This window comes from Equus przewalskii, chromosome 21 (assembly GCF_037783145.1).
Source record: "Equus przewalskii isolate Varuska chromosome 21, EquPr2, whole genome shotgun sequence".
Classification (NCBI taxonomy): Eukaryota; Metazoa; Chordata; class Mammalia; order Perissodactyla; family Equidae; genus Equus; species Equus przewalskii.
In genome coordinates, this window is record NC_091851.1 from 20,133,021 (window position 1) to 20,153,413 (window position 20,393).

Consider the following 20,393-nt stretch of genomic DNA (forward strand, 5'->3'; position numbering starts at 1 on the left):
AAGTACTTGCACTACCCATGAAGTGGAATAGTATAATTTGAAAGTGGACTTGGATTAGTTGTAAATGGATATTGCAAACTCTAGTGCAACCACTAAAAAAAAAAAGTTAAAAAAGAAGTATAATTGATATACTAAAAGAGGAGAGAAACTGGAATCATATAAAATGCTCAACCAAAACCACAAAGACAGGAGAAGAGTGGAAGACAAAAATAGAAACAAAGAACAAGGGCAATGAATAGAAAACAGCAATAAATGTGGTAAATATTAATCCAACTATATTGATAATCACTTTAAACATCAATGGTTTAAATACACCAATGAAAGACAGAGACTGTCAGAGTGGATTAAAAAAAGACCCAACTGAGCCAGCCCTGGTGGCCTAGTGGTTAAAGTTTGATGCTCTCACCACTTTGGTGGCCTGGGTTCACTTTCCAGGTGTGGAACCACACCACCCATCTGTCAGTTGCCATGCTGTGGTGGTGGCTCACATAGAAGAACTAGAAGGACTTAAAACTAAGATATACAACCATGTACTGAGGCTTTGGAGAGGGAAAAAAAAGAAGAGGATTGGCAACAGATGTTAGCTCAGGTTGAGTCTTCCCTGCAAAAAATCCCCCCAAAACACCCAACTATGTTGTCTACAAAAAATCCATTTAAAATATAAAGACACACATAGATCAAAAGTAAAGAACTGAAAAAAAAATATGCCACACTAACACTAACCAAAACGAAGCTAGAGTACCTGTACTAATTTCAGACAAAGCAGATTTCGGAGCAAGGAAAATTACCAGGGATAAAGCAGGGAATTACATAATGTTAAAGAGTTCAGTTCCCCAAGAAGACAAAACAATCCTTCGTGTGTATGCACCCAACAATAAAGCACCAAAATACGTGAGGCAAAAACTGATAGAACTGCAAGGAGAAACAGAAAAATCCATTGTTACAGCTGGAGACTCCAACATCCCTCTATCAGTAACTGACAGATCCAGCAGGCAGAAAATAAAGAAGGACATAACTGAACTGAACAGCACCATCAATCAACTGGATCTAATTGACATTTATAGAACACTTCATCCAACAACAGCAGGATACACATTCTTCTTGAGTTCATTTGGAACATTCACCAAGATAGACTACATTCTGGCCCATAAAACATATGTTAACAAATTTTAAGAAATAGAAATCATACAAATTAGGCTCTCAGATCACAATGCAATTAAACTAGAAGTTAAACCGAAAGACAGCTGGAAAACACCAAAATATTTGGAGATGAAACAACACACTTTTACATAACATATGGGCAAAGAAGAAGTTTCAAAAGAAACTAAAAAGTACTTTGAACTAAATTTAAATGAAAATAGAACTTATCAAAATTTGTGGGATGCAGCAAAAGTAGTGCTTAGAGATAAATTTATAGCATTGAATGCATCCATTAGAAAAGAAGACAGACAAATTTAACAATCTAGGCACCTTAGGAAACTAGAAGAGAAGAACAAATTAAATCCAAAGTAAGCAGAAGAAAATAAAAATAAAAATTAGAGTAGAGATCCGTGAAACTGAAAACAGGAAAATAAAGGAAAAAATGTGAAACCAAAACCTAGTTCATTGAAAAGATTAATTATATTGATAAACCTCTAGCCAGGCTAACCAAGAAAAAAGCAAGAAGGCACAAATTACTAATATCAGAAAAGAAAGAGGGGTCATCACTATAGATCACATGGACATAAAAGGATAATAAGGAATATTATGAACAACTTGATGATTATAAATTTGATAGCTTGGATGAAACAAGTTCTTATAAAGACACAATCTACCAAAACTCACACAAGGAGAAATAGTTAATCTGAATAGACCTGCATCTATTTAAGATATTGGATCAACAATTAATAACATTCCAAAATAGATAGCACCAGTCCTGGATGGTTTCACCAGTGAATTATTTTTAATGAATCGTTTGTTTAAATGTTTAAAGAAGAAGTGATACAATTTCTCTACAATATGTTCCAGAATAGAAGCAGAAGGAATACTTTCTAATTCATTTTAGGAAGCTTGCATTCCCCCAATACCAAAACCAGACAAAAACATTTCATAAGAGGAAAATTACAGACCAATATCTCTCATGAACATACATGCAAAAATCCTCAATAAAATATAAGGAAATCGAATCCAAAAACATATAAAAAGAATTATACACCACAACCAAGTGGAATTTATTCCAGGTATGCAAGACTCATTCAACATTAGAAAATCAATTAATATAATCTGTCATATTAACATGATAATGAAGAGAATCATGTGATCACATCACTAGCTGCAGAAAAAGCGTTTGAAAAAATGGAACATCCGTTCATGATAAAAACTCTCAGCAGAGGGCTGGCCCCGTGGCCAAGTGGTTAAGTTTGTGTGCTCCGCTGCAGGCGGCCCAGTGTTGCATTGGTTCGAATCCTGGGCGCGGACATGGCACTGCTCATCAAACCACGCTGAGGCGGCGTCCCACATGCCACAACTAGAAGGACCCACAACGAAGAATATACAACTATGTACCGGGGGGCTTTGGGGAGAAAAAGGAAAAAATAAAATCTTTAAAAATGAAAACAAAAACAGAAAAAAACTCTCAGCAAACTAGGAATACAGGGGAACTTCCTCAACCTGATTAAGAATTTCTACAAAAAACCCTACAGCTAACATCATACTTAATGTTGAGAAACTATTTTCTTTCCCGCTAAGAGTGGGAACAAGAAAAGGACGTCCCCTCTCACGTCCCCTCTTATCTGTTCAACATTGTACTAGAAGTCCGAGTTAATGCAATAAGACAAGACAAAAAGAGAAAAGGTATTCTGATTGGGAAGGAAGAAATAAAACTGTCTGTTCACAGACAATATCATTATCTATGTAGAAAACTCTCCAAGAATCAACAAAAATCCCCCTAGAACTAATAAGCAATTACAGGAATTGGAGAAAACAAGGTTAACGTGTAAAAGTCCTGTATACCAGCAATGAGCAATTAGAAATTGAAATTAAAAACAAAACATTTTCCTTGGTAACAAAACCCAAAATACTTAAGTATAAATTTAACAAAATATGTATGAGCGATCCGAGGGAAACTACAAAACTCTGATGAGAGAAATCAAAGATTTAAATAAATGGAGAGAGATTCCATGTCCATGGATAGGAAGATAATATTACTAAGATGTCAAATCTTCCCAACTTCATCTATAGATTTAATGCAGCCCCAATCACAATCCCAGTGAGTTATTTTGTGGATATTGTGTATGGGATGTGTGCGTTTGTATTGTGTTATGTGTATTCATAAATTCTGCTAGTCTAAAATGCTGATGTGTGACAGCTGAAATTGTCCATCCTCCCAGTTTATTCTGTGAAATAGAAGTTCCTTTGGTTAAAAGTTTTAATTAAATGAGACTCTATTGTGATCAATCTTGACAGACAGGTACAATTTTGCATGCAAAATAAAGAAATGTGTTCATGTTAAAGGAAAAGCTCTTTGTCCTAAAGTGAAATGACTGGTTTTTGCAGAGTAAGGAGAGCGGTGAAGGACCAAACCTGAACGGAAATAGAAAATAGCGGAAGGTTCATGGAAAGGGAATTTTATTGGCGAAGGATTATAGGTGTGCAAATAATGAGTCTGAAAAGCTATGAAATGTGTTAAAGTCCTAAAATCTGCTCAGTTTTGATGCTCTTGTTTCTGTTTATTTTTATTGTTTACTGTCGTTTTCACCTACAATATACAAGGTCTCCCCACCCTCCACCCATAATCTGCCTACATAGCAAAGATTTTGTGTCTTCCCACAATAATTTTCTGTGTTTTGTGTTGGCTTTATGGCCTTGATTATTTAAGAAAACAAAGCTTTCTCATTTATGAAAGAGCTAAGGTTCTTGGTAGGTAATCATAACACCTTCTATGCTTATTTTAAAATGTTTTGCTGTCATTTTCTCTTCTTTTTTTTTTTTTTTTAAGATTGGCACCTGGGCTAACAACTGTTGCCAATCTTCCTTTTTTTTTTTTTTTTTTCTGCTTTATCTCCCCAAACCCTTCCCTGTACATAGTTGTATATCTTAGTTGCAAGTCCTTCTAGTTGTGGGATGTGGGACGCCGCCTCAACGTGGCCTGATGAGCGGTGCCATGTCTGCGCCCAGGATCCGAACCCTGGGCTGCTGCAGCGTAGCGCGTGAACTTAACCACTCGGCCACGGAGCCGGCCCCTTTCTTTTTTTTTTAACTTTTATTTTATTTATTTATTTTTTTGAGGAAGATTAGCCCTGAGCTAACATCTGTGCCCATCTTCCTCTACTTTATCTGGGATGCCTACCACAGCATGGCTTGACAAATGGTGCCATGTCTGCACCTGGGATCTGAACCGGCAAACTCTAGGTCCCCAAAGTGGAACATGTGAACTTAACCGCCGTGCCACTGGGCCGGCCCTGTTGTCACTTTCAAATGAGTAGCCAAATATTGTTTCTAAGGCACCCATGATCCTATCCTAAGTGTTCAAAGCTGACAACTTTTGAATTTTTTTGTTTCTAAGATTGACTCCTAAGCGTGAAATGAAGCATAGTAACTTTCAGAGTATCTTATGTATCTAAAACTATCTTTGAGATTTCCCAGAGGGCCCCTGGTAAATTCACAAAGCCTTGTTCTTCTACCTTATAAAAAAGACAGGTGCCAGAAACAATTAGGATTATCTGATATGTTACTGTTAAAGTTTCATGGGAAAAGTCATCAAATCAGAAGAGATTCCTTAGCGTTTTCCAAGTTAAACTTGTATAGGTCAAATATTACAACATTTCAGCAATCGTATGCCCTACGGGCAGTTCCTACAGATTTGTCAATGCCCTTGCTGTCCGTCATCTATTTCTATTTTTCAGAGTCCTGATGGCGGTTTTCTTATGTTAGGTAAGAGTATAATCAGTTACCATTTATAAAATGCTTATTTGGTGACAATCTTTTAAAATTTGAATCTTGCATCTTTTAGGGCCGTGCTTTTCATTTGGAGATGCACATCAGACTTACCTATGGAGTTTTATCAAAATACACACGCTTAGGACCAACTCCAGACTTACTAAATCTCTTTACTTGGTATTCTTGATATATTTTTCTTATATGCTTGGTATATTCTTGGTATGTTATGTATATGTCTTTATCTAATTGTATGTTATACCTCAAGGTATTTTCTCTGTAAAGATTATGTTTAACCATCTTTATAAATTGGATGTAAAACATGCTGAATCATTACAGACATTTTGTCCAAAGCTTTTAGATTACTTTTATCAAGTTTGTTTTGCAGGCTACAGGAATGACCAAATTTCTTTGTCAGTTTCATTATTGCGACAAAATATTTCACTTTAAAAAATATTTTTTAATCATAGCTTATCTACTAAATTAGTCAGTTACATTAAACCTTTCATTTTTTTTTTTTAAAGATTTGCACCTGAGCTAACATCTGTTGCCAATCTGTTTTTTATCTCTTCTTCTTCTTCTCCCCAAAGGCCCCCAGGACATAGTTGCATATTCTAGCTGTGGGTCCTTCTGGCTCTGCTATGTGGGACGCCACCTCAGTATGGCTTGATGAGCGGTGCTAGTTCTGCTCCTACGATCAAATTGGCGACACCCTGGGCCGCTGCAGCGTGCAAACTTAACCACTCGGCCATGGGGCTGGCCCCGAAATATTTCATGTTTGAAAGTTATCAGTAATAAGTTAACCAGAGTCATTTTAAGTCTCTGCCACCTACAGATACTTTTTTTTTTCACTCCAAAGCTGTAGGCCAGTTTTTGTCTTCAACAAAGGACTGCCTCAGAACTCCGACTGGAAGGACTCTGTTGGGTACTGATAACAACTAGCACAGTAGTGAAACTCATAAGGGGTTGGTTCTTGGACTTATGTTCTTCAACTAAGGAGACAAACCATCCTCAGATTACTGAAAGATGGTCTCAACTGGTGACCTCAGGCGGAGGGTTCTTAGGAGCCCTCCTGAAGCAGACAACTTCTGGATGTAGACAGCTGTGCCCAAGATCCATGGAACAAGACCACAGACTGTCATCTTAAATCTTGTATTCTTCTGTTTTCTAGTCTTTTACCTTTCTTCTTTCCTCTCACTAACTTAAGGCTACTTTTAACTGTGTTACTTATAAGCCCCTATTTCTAATATTGCTATTTGCGTCCTTAATCACTCTTTGGTATACCTCTAATAACCAGCTACAATTCACCCATGAACTGGCTAAAGTGCACATTCCCTTGGGAACCACCCAGTTTCCTTTGGTCCTTGTAAGAAATCAGTTGGCTTCCTGGGTAACTGGACTCAAAACTGGGTGACTTTTTAGATGGCAAACTCTACAGTAGGCCGGGTTGCCAGAGATCCAAAACCCCCATGGCATCCTAGAAGGGCATTGCCTCCCTGAAACAATACTTGGGGACCTTTTGTGACAGCTAGTCTTTGTAACTGACCTTTCACTGAAATAGAACTTGGAAGAGGATTAGTGGACAGGTGGTGTATGTTTGGAGACTGTCTCACTTTCACAAATCTTACAAGCAAGACACATTACTTTTCTTTTGCTTCAGGCCCACCTAATGATCTTGATACTACAAAATTCACTGCCTGACACCAAATAATTCTTAATGAATGGTGCTAAAAGGTTACAGCATTATTTGATGGACCCATAGGAGTATTTTGGCCAAAACCATATCACTGTTTGACCCCCAAAGACTGGTGCTGGATCTGGCACAGAAGACTATTAGCTACTACTCACAAATCAGACAGGAGCTTGTTACCTTGGTAAGCTAAGACCTACTCTCAGGATTGTCTCTGACATCACCCAGGGTCCATTTTGGCCCATTGGTTTCTCCTCTAGGAAAAAGAGATCAGTAGATAATTCCAGTGAATAAGGATTAAAACTGGGCCCTGATTCAGGAACTGAAACCCTAACTACTCTAGGGGAATTCTGAATTTCTTCTCTCCTCAGGACTCTTCATGTTTTACAAGAGGCCTGGATAGTAGAGTGACTCTTACATGCTATGACTGAGAAAATAGTCGCTGATTTAGGCAATGCCACTAAGGCCATAAGAACCTTATCTCCCGAGAGGTTTATGAAATCAGACAGGTGATGGCTCAGAACAGAGCTGCTTCAGCTGTAATACTGAGCTCTCGAGGGCCAAGGTGATGTGAGTTGTTTTAGGGGAAGGATGATGCACTTACATTCCTGCAGATCTCTCAGAGACCTTTACCATTGTTAAAGGATTCCAGAAGTAAATAAAGACATCAGAAAACTGGGCCATTTGACTAATGACCCCATATTTGGTTCTGTGCACTCTTCAGATTGGGCATGAGATCTGTTCTATTGTTTAGCGTGGGCACTCCTGGCTCCTGGATGAAAAGTGGACTCTATAAACTCTGGTCATAATCTCTTAGTATTTACCTGTGCACCAGTGTTCAGGTGTGTGACCTCCAGCTGCATCTGCTGTGTATCAAATAGTCCAGCAAAGGGTCATCCAGAAGAAAGAACTGGGCAATCTGACTCACAGGTTGAAACAATTACCATCAGAAACTTGGAGGCTGAAATAATTATCAAGGGACAATTGACATGCAAGTATGAGACCTCAAACACTGGTGACGATCTGCACTGACACTCTCAGATATTGATGGTCTGCCCTTCAGCTCAGGCTGAAGAATGACCACAAGGACAGACTGAGAACCAAAACCATCTACCCCACACTCAGCCTGGACACGGAGAACCCAGGCTACACCTTTGTCTCTATATTAAGATGACTTTGTGCTATGCCTCTGTCTTTATTAGCATCACTTTATTTTTCTGGGGGTGTCTTGCCCAGGCAAATGGCTTGACTGTTCATCATAGGATTTTCCCAAAGACCCATCAACTCTTCAATGGAAAGCATCACAGAAAATTTGCACTCTAAGATTCTCTGAATGCCTTGCCTCAAAATCCTGGCCTTGCTGTTGTATTGTGATTTTTATCCAATCCTAATCAAACTTTCACTTTGAAAGAATTGCCTTAAATCAAACTTTCAATTTTCAATAAATTCTGACCTTACCTTCCCCTCTGTGCGACACTGCCAAAGCTTTGTCTGCTCTAAGTAATAAATCAGTTTTGTCTTATCAACATCTTATGTTGGTGATATTTAGGGAGCCAGCTTTTGATGATAACTTAGATAAACGTATTTTGTTTTTAAAAAGAAGGAATAAATGGTGGACTAAAGAAAAGAGGCCATGGAAATACCGAGTGGTGAATTATGATCGGGATGGTTGGAAATGCTTCACAAAGAACTGATGTTTACTTTGAATCTTGAAGGACGAACAGGAGGCTGCCAAGAGAAGAAAGGGGTGGAGATAGGAGAGGGTGGTGGTTGTTACAAAGTGGGGGGATTCTGGGCAGAGGAAACAGGGGCTCGAAGGGCCCCAGTGGAAATGCCAAGAAGTTTGGGGCATGGGTAACCAAGGCAGGGCCGAACCTCAGGTATGGTCAGGGCAGGGTGTGTGGAGAGAGGAGGTTGCCCAGAGAGCGGTCTATGCCTATGGGGAGCTGGGTTGAAATATGGAGTGGGAGATTCTGGAGCATGTTTTGCAGGATGTGGTCTCATCAAAGGATCATGCTAGCAGCACTGAAGAGGCTGTTGGGGACACTGATCCCTAGTCACCGTAGGGCAGGCCCTGTGAGCATGTCTGCTGTGGCTCTTCACTTGCTGTGAAGGCAAGAAGAGGCATCAAGCATGCGTCTGACTCCACCATTAACAGTGTCCATGTCTTTTGGACTTGGTTTCCAATTGCTGCCATTACAGCAGGGACCAATGAGATAACTGAAAAGCACACTGAAAAGCACTGGGTGCTGTTTACAGATTCAAAGACAGGTAATTGTCTGTGTGGCAGGACATGTTTTCTTCATCCACCTTTGCCCTAACCTCTTTCTTCTCCTCATCCCCTGTAGGAAAAGGATTTTTGGTAAGACAATGTAAAGAAAGATTAAATGCAATAATAACTCACCCAAGTTAGGAAGCTGGCCAGTATTAGCCAGTGAGAGATGGGTTTGTCCTGTAGATGCTCCTCCCCAGGGCTCTGGAAGACTTCAACCCTCTCCTGGAGGAGGGAGGGAGCCAGAAACAAATCCACTCCCTCCAAAGACATGGGAGTAAGAGTGAGAATATGTGAGTCACTGGAGCCAAGACTCCTAGGAAAGCTCTAGAACTGAGCTAGGCTCTCAGAGAGGGCAGAGGAGCAGAGAGAGTGGGCAAGGGATTAAGGAGAAGGGTCTCCTGGGCCCGCATCCAAGACTGGCTCCATATGCTCGAAAGGACTGGATAAGAAAGTCAATATATGTTTGCATTCTCTTCTGAACTCCATGTGTCCTCAATCAGCTAATAAATAGTTTTCTTTTTCATAACGAGCTGTACCAAGCATTCTTCCAAGCATCGTAGCTATAACTTGGGGAGTTCATACATTTTTTTCCAAGCTGTGATTCCTATTGTAATCTAATTTCCCAACCGAACAAACTTCATGTGGACTGTGGAAAGCAAGCCTGAGTTTGCCCTTCAGTCTTCCCCAAACCTCCACACAGGAAAGAAGCTGCTTTTTCAGTTTCTCTTCATAGTCAGTTTTCAATGGACTCCACATGATGCATAATTTAGGAGCTAGAAAGGCAGCTGTCGCCTCAGGAAGACCTCCAAGCCCAGCATGCGCTCCCTCACACACGGCAGGCCTCCTCGCATTTGTGCACCTCACTGAGTCAGACAATTCAGAGCGGAAGATGGGCTGAGGAGCAGCTGGAAGCCCACTGGGTCAGGCTCACCCTCCAACTTGGTGATCTGAACAGGTGAGTGCATTCGCCCGATGACACGGGAGGAGGGAGCCTTCTGACCCTCTTTCACTAATGGAATAATAACTCATTTTGAGAAGAGAACTCTGTGTTCTCAGACACTTTTTTTCCTCCTTGTAGAACATAAGCTGAAGGAATAGGATATCAGGTCCCCTAGAGGTGACTCCAGAGGAGATTTAAAATGGAAATCTTCGCGTAATTGGGTTTCACTTAATTTAACAGATTCCCAACATTTAACTTCACGGCACCCCGGACCATTTGGAGCCCTGAGGTGAAAATTCCGACCCATTTCCTCTTTTCTATGGGGAGGGGAGAGTGGCAAAGGGAAGGGGGTGTGTGTGGAATATTTCGGTAGGAAAAGGTTTTCGTTTTAGGCAAAACAACTTTCCATTTCAGTCCTGCCCAAGGACCATTTGCCCACAGGGACCCCCGACAAGGTCAGCCCCTTCAGCTGGGGCAGAGGGTGACCCAGGCTGGGTGAGGAAGGGACAGCAACTGGAGGACAACATGGGAATGGAACGTGAAGGACCAGACTCAGACACCCAGCAGACAACTGTCACCAAGGAAGCTGACCCTGTGTGGAAGGGGTTTCTCATCCCGCCACACTGGGGCACGGTGCCCTTTCTCATGCCCACTCACATGTCCCTGGAGGGAGGTAAGGACTGGTGGGGTTGGGAGGAGGGACAGTGGCCATGGGGCAGCTGCGGGGGCAGGAAGCAGTGCTGAGACTCCAGTGGTGCCTCCACGGCCCCTCCCTCCTGCCCGGAGCCCCGGCTGTTCTGTATGTCTTCCTCTTGGGTCTCCCTCCTTGTCATGGAGCTGCCTCATCAGGGACTCAGGCCCCCAGCAGTAGAAGCGCAGTAGGCGACAAGAGGGAAGGGCTTGGCAAAGGAGGCAGATGAGGTGGATCCTGGGGCCAATGCCTACATGTACTGTGTGCCAGGGTGGGGGCCAGGACAAGTCCCTTTGCCCACAATGGGGCAGGGGCATCTCTTCCAACCCCCCAGAAGTCCACTGCTCCCCAAGATTCTGCTTCCTCACCTACACTTGGGGCCCTGCCTGGGATGCAAAGAGGAGAAACAACATCATATCCACACACATCTGTGACCTGAAGTGTAGGATGCCCAACCGCGTGTGGCTTCTGGCCTCCTAATGGCAGCGGACGGTCTGCTCTCTGGCCTACAACTTCCTCCGGCTTCTCCAGGAGCTGGTTGCCCGCTCTGGGTAAAGCCTCACTGGCTCACAGAAGACCTGTGGCCACATTCCTGATGGGAGGTGACCAAGCACCCACCTCTGCTGCATTTTGTGGAGGTTAAGAGAGAGCTGTCTGGAGTCAGGTGGCCTGGGTGTGAGTCCCGGCTCTACCTCCTCCCAGCCGCCAGGAACGCGCTTCCCTGCCCCCCAGCCTGGTGGATGTTCACTGCTTCCCAAGGCTCAACTCAGTGTCACTAGCTCTGGGCATCACCCCTGCCACCCAGGGCTGAGGGCAGGCCCTCTCTGCCCAGCACTCTGCTCCCTCCCCAATTAAACCACCTGCCTCGGAGGGCTCCTTGCATTGTGTTGAATAAGAGTGAGCAAGGGAGGGAGGAATGGAGGGAGAGCAGGAGGGAGAGAGAGGAGAGAGAAGAAAGAGGGTGAAAAAGAACACTGGATGGGGGCTGGATTGCCAGGCTGAGCTGGCACTGCAGGCTCCCCAGAATGCACGCCCCTCTCACCTGTGCCCGGAGAGCCGTTCCTCGCCCGCCCTCTCACTCCACCTCCTGCTGTAAGAGATGCACCCGGGATGAACAGCTGACCTCTGGAAAGTTCCCCTCTCTGCACTGCCCCATTTCACTGTGCGAACCCTCAGCTGGTTCGCGGCTCCGCAGACTGGAACCCGGCTGCGGTTATTTGACTAGCAAGCCCCAGAGTCTCCAGTCCTGACATTTATCTGACATCCTGGAATAGTCATGGAGTCAGGACATCCCCACAACCCCTTGCCCCAAACAGACAGACAGAGAAAACTGCTGAAGGGATTGCTAAGGAAAGGTGACTCTAACAAAGACAGCAGGAGGGTGAAAGACCCTGGCGGGCTCTGATGGCCTCTGCCACACGGTGTTGACACAGGCGCTGTGCAAGGTACTGTGCACATGTTGTTTTTAATCCCTCCAATAGCCCTGCAAGGAAGCGGTGGCTGCCTTCATCTCATGGATGAGGCGGGGAGTGGCTGGATAACCAGACTGAGGCCACTCAGCGAGCAAGTGCCAGGCCCTGGACTCAAACCCGGGTCCCTGTCCTGGCAAGACATCCTCTGCTTCCCAGTCTCCTGCAGCAGCCCAGGAACCCTGTGGGTGGGCCCTGTGAGATGAGGGTGGACTCACCTTCCTCCCCGAGGCCCTGTAGCTGGCGGCTCATGGTCAGCAGGGCTTGCTCAGCCCCTGAGGGCTCATGCGGCTTGCTTGTCCATGCAGGCCTTCCGCCTCGGGTGCCTTCCTGCCCTCATGGTGCCTGGCCTCACTTCCTGGGCCCCTCCAGCAGCCAGGGCTCCTCGGCTTGTTTGAGATTCAGCGTGGCGGCGGGTGAAGCGTGGGAGGGAGGCGGCGAGGCCCTGAGTCCCCGGTCCTTCAATCCGGCTGCACACTCCTCCACTCGGGTTTCTCTGCTAGGAGGCGGCGTGGCCTCATGTTTCAGGCATCACTTACACGCGGAGGGGCCCTGGAGGGGCCAGGGGCTGCCGGCTCATCTCTGGCAACGACGCCACTTGCACTTGGGCCAGGGGAGGAAGTGAGAGCATCCCAGGGCTCTTTTCTGTCTGTCTTGTCCCTGGTTAGGATAGGGCACCAGAGAAGTTCTAGGATGTTTGTGAAAGCTGTGGAAGCTGTCACCGGAGCTCTGTTTAAAGTGCAGATTCCCAGGCAAGGGAACTAGTTGGTCTGATCAGGGCCCCAGGAATCTGCATTCTGAATCCCCATGCAGGAGGCCCAAGGCCTTTCTTTTCTTTTCTTTTTTGGAGGAAGATTAGCCCTGAACTAACATCTGCTGCTAATCCTCGTTTTGCTGAGGAAGACTGGCCCTGAGCTAACATCCATGTCCATCTTCCTCTACTTTATATGTGGGACACCTACCACAGCATGGCTTGACAAGCAGTGCCATGTCTGCACCTGGGATCTGAACCGGCGATCCCCGGGCCGCCAAAATGGAACGCGTACACTTAACTGCTGTGCCACCAGGCTGGCCCCCACCCCTAAAGCCCTTTCTGATGTACTGTCCCATCTCCCACTGCTAGAACCTCACTTGTGAGCTCTTCTCACTGCTGCCCAGCTTCAAAAAGGGCAGATTGTCTGCTTTGAACAGCAGGACCAGAGTTTCAGAGTTGACCCTCTGGAAGGCAGTCACAGGCCCTGGAGTGAGGGGTTCTTAACCTGGGGCTCCCGGAACACGAGAGTGATGGAGGGGATTTTGTGAGTCTGTAAACAGGGACGGGGAAAATATTATATCTTCATTTCTCCTAGCCTTTAACTGAAATTTAAGATTTCCCTAAAAGAAGCTGTGATTTTTATTCCCAATAGAAGTCACAGATATTTTCATAGCACATTAAGCTGTTGGGGATATTTCAAAATATCATTTGTGCTTATCACTACTTTGAAATTACAATAGTTATAGTCCTGCCACTAGATCTTGTTGTTTAATTATTAGGAAGCACATGTGTCATTATATGACAGATTTGTTTTTTTTTACTGAGGAAGATTTGCCCTGAGCTAACATCTATGCCAATCTTCCTCTATGTTGTATGTGGGTCGCCGCCACAGCATGGCTGACAAGTGGTATAGGTCTGTGCCTGCGAACCAACCAAACTCGGCTGCCAAAGCAGAGCACATAGAACTTAACCACTAGGCCACTGGGGCTGGCCCCATGACAGGTTTTTAAAACTATTTTGATGCCTACTTCAGGATCATTGATCTCCTTTGTAATTCCAGTATTTTATTTTATGGATTTAAAATCAACGTTCTGAGAGGGGATCTCTGGACCTCACTGAGATTCTGTGACACAGTAAGAATAAGAGCCTGCCCCGGGGCAAGCCTCACGTAGGTGCTGAGGACAGACAGCCTCAGACCTTTACAAGCTATTTCCATCAGGGTCGGGAGTAGGAGTGCCTGTCACCTTGTGACGTTGGTGAAGGGGAGGGGTGCAGGAACTGCCACATGTGGCAGCGTCTGAAATGCACACACGACAGTTCAGCTCAAGCTTAAAACTTTTCTCTTTGTCACCTCACCTTCCTCTCTGGTCCAATGGTTCCTGCAGCACCTCCTCAGCCCCAGGGAGCGAGGGCAGTGAAGGGACTCTCATGTGAGTTCTCTGTCCTCTGTGGTGTAGGACTGGGACCCTGGGGTTCCTGCAGCTAGCCCCTCTCCCAGCTGGGCCACCCTACTGCAGGAACTGACTCTGCAGCCACAGGCCAGCCTGCCCGGAAGAATGAGGAGCAGCTCCCCGCTCTCCTGCCAGCCTCTCCCCATCCCTGATGAGCGAGGTCCCTCACAGCCTTCCTTTTGCCCCGCCCCTCCTGCTTCTCTGTTGTCCAGGAGGGGGCCTTTCTACCTCACCTTCATCTCCGGAGGGAAACTCCCTCATGTTCCAGCCCCTGCCCTGTCTACACAGTGCAATACACCACTTGTCCGCATCCCACAGAGGAGGAGGGGCACCCACTGTGGGCAGACCCAGCCCAGGCCCCGGGGAGTCATCAGCCAATGAAGCAGAGACCCCTGGTGTGTTTCTGCCATGCAAGGTGGCTACGTTTAGTCCATAGTGTCAAGGGGTGATCCAGGAATTTAGAAATTTCGTCTCTCACACATCAAAGCCTGTTTTCCACAATTATAGGTGTGGAAATCAAAATCCAATTTTGGGAGTCAAACGCTGAACCCGGAGTGTTTTGTTTATTTTTGCACACACTTATATCAATTCCATGGTTTCCAGAGGCAAGTACACGTTCGGCAAAGAGTGAGAAGGTCTCACATCAAGGAGTGAGACAAAGAGAATGACACCGATGTTTTAACACTCTTGTCCACGTTGCCCGTGTGTTGTACGTGGCTCTGTGCTCAGTCCCCCTCCCCCAGGGAGCTCTCCACAAGACTCCTATTCCTCCCAAGTGCCTGGGGAGGCGGTGTTTCATCCCCACTTTTCAGATGGAGACTGAAAAGACGCAGAGCCCTTGTCTTCTGGGTGGGCCTGTGACAAGAGATTAACCGAGCCCCTGCCCCAAGTCAGGAGATGTGGCTTTGACTTCGGTCTACCATTACATCTCTGAGTGACAGTGGGGAAGGTCGCTCTGACTTTGGCCCTCGGTTTCCTAATTGTTCAGGGTTAGACTCTGTAGCGGTCACTGTTGGTGTTCCTCTCAGATGCCCCGTCCCCCAGCTGCTGATGGAGCATGGCTGACCCCTTCTCGGGAGGAGAATTGCCCTGGGCTGAATGAGAGCCACTGAGCCCTAAGGCAACCATTCCTGGATCAACCTGCAGCCACAGACTGGCTGAAATGGAGATGCAAGAGCCCAGCCTCTTTGTCAAAGGGAGGCAGCTTTTTGGTGTCACAAATGCTCCAGAGCTCCCTGTAGGATGGGCTGATGTTAGAGTCCAGTAGGATCCTTGCTTATCTCCTCCCCCTGCCCCATCTAAGACCCTGCTTCCAGGGAACCAGCCCCAGGGTCGATTTTTCTAGATTAGAAGACAAAAGCCATGCATCCTTCTGAGCTAGGTAGGGTGAGAACTGGGGGAGTTAGACAGGCGGGGATGATGGCATTGGGGTGGAGGGGGAAGGGACGAGGATGCTCGCTCAGACCTCGGGGAGACCGGGTCTGAGACGAGGGCAGAGCTGGACTGACCATCCCCTGGGCTGGCTCACTTGCTTGGATGTGGAGTCCAAGGTGTATCTTCTGACCATATAACGTGCCTGTCACCCTAGGCTCTAGTGTCTAAGGGCCAGGCCTGTTCCTCCCCAGTCCTCGTCTACCCCTGAGTTTTAATTAAAGGGCAACAGGGCTTGCTACAGTGGAAAGTGCAGAGCCCAGGGGAAAATGAAAATGTGGGGCTCCTTGTTCAAAGAGCAGGAAACAAATGTGGTTAAAGGTACTAACATATAAAGCTTTTCCTTTTCTGCTGTTTAATGTCATTCTAAGAAAAGAAAATTTTAAATTACTAGCACAGATTTTACTGTTCATCTTTGTATTGAGCAATGCCAGCTTTAAAAACAAGTACTAGAGCATTTAACTCATATGTGGAGTCACCGCAATGGTGCAATTCATATTTTACAGCTTGTACATAAGCACGTATTTCATTCTTACCAGGACAGCGGAAATGCTACACAAAATGAACTCAGCTGCTTTTATTTCATTTCTTGATACTCACATATTCTACCAATACTCCTTGTCTGTGGCTTACTGATGACAAAGAAGACTGTCACAATTCTCTTTCTTTCCTTCTGTGCCATCGTTTTCAGTGTTAGTGGTTGGCTCATACAGGCAGGTAACATGAATAAGAAAGGATGGATAGGACCTCTTGTTGTTGTGTTTCTTAGAACACTGTTGCCTTCTTTCTGTGTTTGAAGCAAGCTCTGGTTAAATTGGAAACTGGAGCCTCTCTAGCCTGTCAAAATTCCTACATACTCCATTGCAGACCTAACACACTTCTCTTGTACTTGCCCTGAGTTTTGCTGAACTCTCAGGCTTTGTGAGTTCACTGGAATGATATGCTCGTGGGGCATCACGCACACTATCTGTGTAGGGGGCAGTATGTGCTCGTATGCCCTCTGCTCATGCGCAAGTCCCATCGGATTTCACTCACAAAAGACAAGTTCAAAGATAAAATCATTAAGAATTTCAAGACAGTGGCAGTGCAGCATTGAACCTAGTGCAGGGCTCTCCTGAGTGTGGGGCCGTGAATAGCCACGCAGGTGCACACCCATGGAGCTCACCATGAGAGGCAACAACAGCTGCTGAGAGTTAGCCATCACTTCCTTCCTGCCAGGTACTTGCCAATCCCTTTAAATGACTTCTTTAATCATCCCTACAATCATTTGAGGCAGATAGTTTCATCTTTTTTTTTCTTTTACAGATGAGGAAACCGAGGCTGAGCTAAGTAAGGTGGCTCCGCAGTCCCTAGAGACACAGAGCAGCATCGTTGGCTGCTCTCACTCCATGTCCAGGGTTATATTTCCCATACTCTTCTGACCTCTCTGGGAAAATCTGTACCACACCATATCCTCCCTCCCAGAGGTCCCTGCATTTGCCCCCCCACCTGGACATCTGGCTTCTGGCCCTGCCACTCAGTCTCTCTCCCACGCAGCAGCCCAGGGAGCCCCTAGAGCAGAAGTCTGACCTCATCTCTCCTCTGCTTAAAACCCTTCCCTGAAGGGTTTCGATCAAGGGCACAACAGTCTCAAGCAAACAGAGGGTTAGAAGCAGGTGAGTCATACCTCTGTGAGGCTGTGTCACTGAACCCTAAAGTTTTGCTGTCCTTAAGGACTCCAGCCATTGGACACGGTGTGTCAGAAAACAGTATCCAACTCCAGCCACCAGTGGGAGAGAGCAGGTCTCCTGCCTGGTGGTCTCCAGTGGGTCCAGGGCAGGAGGGGCAGCCATAGCTGTGAAAGACCTTTCCTGGCAGCTGGCTTGGGTATCACGGTTACATCGATGTCCATATTCTTCATGCTCCTTTCCTATGGAGCTTCTGAGTCCACTTGGGATAAAATCAGCACTTTGCAAATTCTGATTCTGACTTATACTCTCCTTGCATCAGTGCTGCCTGCCCAGGGCGGTGGGCTACACAAAGACTCGGACGTAAAACTTCCCTAGGGGCAGGTGGTAGATTTCTTTCAGAGGATGAGGACACGGCGTACCTGAGAATTCCTGTTACAAGACAAGCTCTGCTCCTTATTTGGGGAGATGCAGCAAGGTATAGGTCATCCCTGAGAATAAACTACATCCTCAATGATCGTCAGGTGGGGTCTGATGTCTGAGTAGATCATCAAGCCTCTGGGAAGGTTTCTTCTCTGCTTTGCCCTTGAGTTTTGCCTCATCAAAGTTTGCCTTTTCTTTGTGGTGATTTCACCACATCAGTAACGCGAAACCTCTTGACTTCACACGTTTGCAAGTTTTAAGAAAAACAATCTAGTTTGAGGACAGTGAAGCCAAATCATCTTTTAACTTTTCATAAAGTATTCTTTTCTTTTTTTCATTCTGCTTAACACAAGGCTTCACCTAATACTTGAGTTACATTTATTGGGCATTCAACTCAACATAAATGAACATTGCTCTGAAGAGTAATAATATTGGAGTGGTGTGCTCTTAATATTTTATCAGGATGGTGAACTTTTCTACGGCTAGGGTTAAGGATGATAAGCTCTGTAATAATTCTATTTCATGGATGTGGCTTGATCAGAGAAAATAAAACCATAATATCCAATACTACAACAACAAAGATAACACATGCAATTTCAACCAAAAGTCACAGGGCATCCAAATGTAGTGGTGCTTTTGTCTCAAAACTCCTTGTTAATGGCGAAGCTTCTTGGATCATCTTGTTAATTTATCTCTCCAATTAAAAAAACATATGTATATAATTAGCTATGGGTATCTGCTTACAAAACATCCAATGTCAGTCACAGAACGTTGTAAAGCAGCACAATGGAGAGGATCCAGTGACGGGAGGTAACACCCTAGCTGGATAACGTGAGCTGGCACCGAGGCCAGGCGGCTGCCCTCCACCTACCAACCCGCACTGAAGAGCTCCCTGCTGGGGTAGCTTGTGGCGCAAGGCATCAGAGGGGCCATGGAGATTTGGACGGCAGACCCGTGACCCTGCAAGATTTGAGGCGTGTATTATGAACAGAGGGTTTCTAAGTGTGGGTCTTAGTTTCTCGACTTTTCTCGATCAGCACTGAAGGAGGGGCAAGGGGTCTTGCTTGCAAGGGGCTGCTGGCGTTGTATCTGCCATTTGGGGCTCTTAGTCAGGAAGGAAGCCCAACACTCAGGTATTTGGGACCTGAGGGAGCATTACTCCTGGGGCAGGGGACCATTCTTGCCAGATATAAGTCAGACAAATCGAGAGACCTGGCTGGGCACATGCTACACAGCCCATGAGGAAAATTGCTGCCGGGAGGTGTCTATGGGACATAGATTTTGTGTGTCTGCTTCCTCCCCCTCCACTCCAGGAGGCAGAGTCAGGGAGGGAGAGCTGGGAGCCGGGACTCTGAGGCTCTGCCGCTCCTGTCTGTAGGAGATAAGGACAATTAATGACTGGAACGCTCCTCACAAGCAAATGTGTTAAATGAGTGAAGTCAAAACCAGTTTATAGACGTCACCTGAATCAGACAGGTGACAAATCCCTCTTCAGCTCCCCAACTACGGTGGACCACAAGCAAGATACTGAAGATTTCTATGCCTCTGTTTCTTCATCTGTTCAGTGGAGGTTAATTCTGCTACGACTCCTACCAGGGTCCTTTGGGGATTAAGGGAGATAACGTGGCTGTAACCACAACACCCCAAAGCCCTGAAGAGTTCAGAGGGGCCACTTTGCTCAAGCCCTAATCCTGGGCCTGGAGTGCACCTTAGGCCCCAGTTTTACCAGGGCACACACCAGCCTCTTTTCCTCTGCTCCTTAGTGCACCCGCCGCAAAGCTCTTTACCACGTGTAACTGTCTCACTGGGGTGTGGCCACATGGTAGCAGAGGGGCCAAACTCGTCCCATTGCTGCCCCATCTCTGGCTTCTGCTGTGCTGTCTCGGGTCCATTTGGCTCCAAGGGGAGAACGGCTTCTACTCCATTGCCCAGAGCAGCACCAAGGCCAGGCTGTGGGGTGCAATCGCCCATCATCAACAGTCAGCGGAGCCCAGGGCAGGAAAGCCCAAACAAGGATGACTTAACAGCTGGAAGTTCCTTGGCCGCTTCTGCCCCAGGAACACCTCTCCCGTTCCCCCAGATGTTTTGAATTCCACCGGCCACTTTGTTTTTAGAGCTCACTCTTCCTAGCAGGACACCATTCATCTGATAAACTAGAAAGTCAGGGTAATCATGAACAGTTTGGGATGGAGGAAAAGACCTTTACTGAGGTGGAGATTCCACCTGTTGTAAGACCCCTGGGAAACCAGCAGCCCCTGGTTGGAACGCTGCTCCGGGAACATGGACCACGGCAAAGGGAGGCAGGGGACGGTGCAGGGGAATTGCACTCATTGAGATGCACGTGTCTGATGGGGACATTTCTCTTCCTCAGTCATTTTGGTAAACTCTCATAAGTCCTCACTTTTTTGATGTTTGTTTTTATGGTCTGGGGGTCCTTGGTTATCTGTTTATATTCAACTTTGAGGTACTGAAAGGCTACGTGGAAGCTTTCTGCATGTGGGCAGGCCTTGCCGATGGGTGGGCCTCACCTCAGGAAAGGGTTTCTCAGCCTGGGCATTACTGACATTTGAGACCAGATGACTCTTTGTTGTGCGGGAGCAGTCCTGTGACTTGTAAGATGTTCAGCAGCATCCCTGGCCTCTGCCCACTAGATGCCCATAGCACCCCCACCCCCACAGTGAGACGACC

General features: G+C 46.1%; 1 protein-coding gene across 1 annotated transcript in view; it reads right to left on the reverse strand.

The window, feature by feature from the left end:
• Positions 1–12,380, reverse strand: part of TMC2 (transmembrane channel like 2) — a 73,019-nt gene extending 60,639 nt beyond the window's left edge. Inside the window, exons 1-2 of the mRNA XM_070587985.1 lie at positions 12,198–12,380; positions 11,553–11,600 (exon numbers count right to left, since the gene is read on the reverse strand). Of these exons, the coding sequence (XP_070444086.1) occupies positions 11,553–11,600; positions 12,198–12,231 (82 nt within the window). The 5' untranslated portion in view covers positions 12,232–12,380. The remainder of the gene's footprint in view (positions 1–11,552; positions 11,601–12,197) is intronic.
• Positions 12,381–20,393: the final 8,013 nt, after the last annotated feature.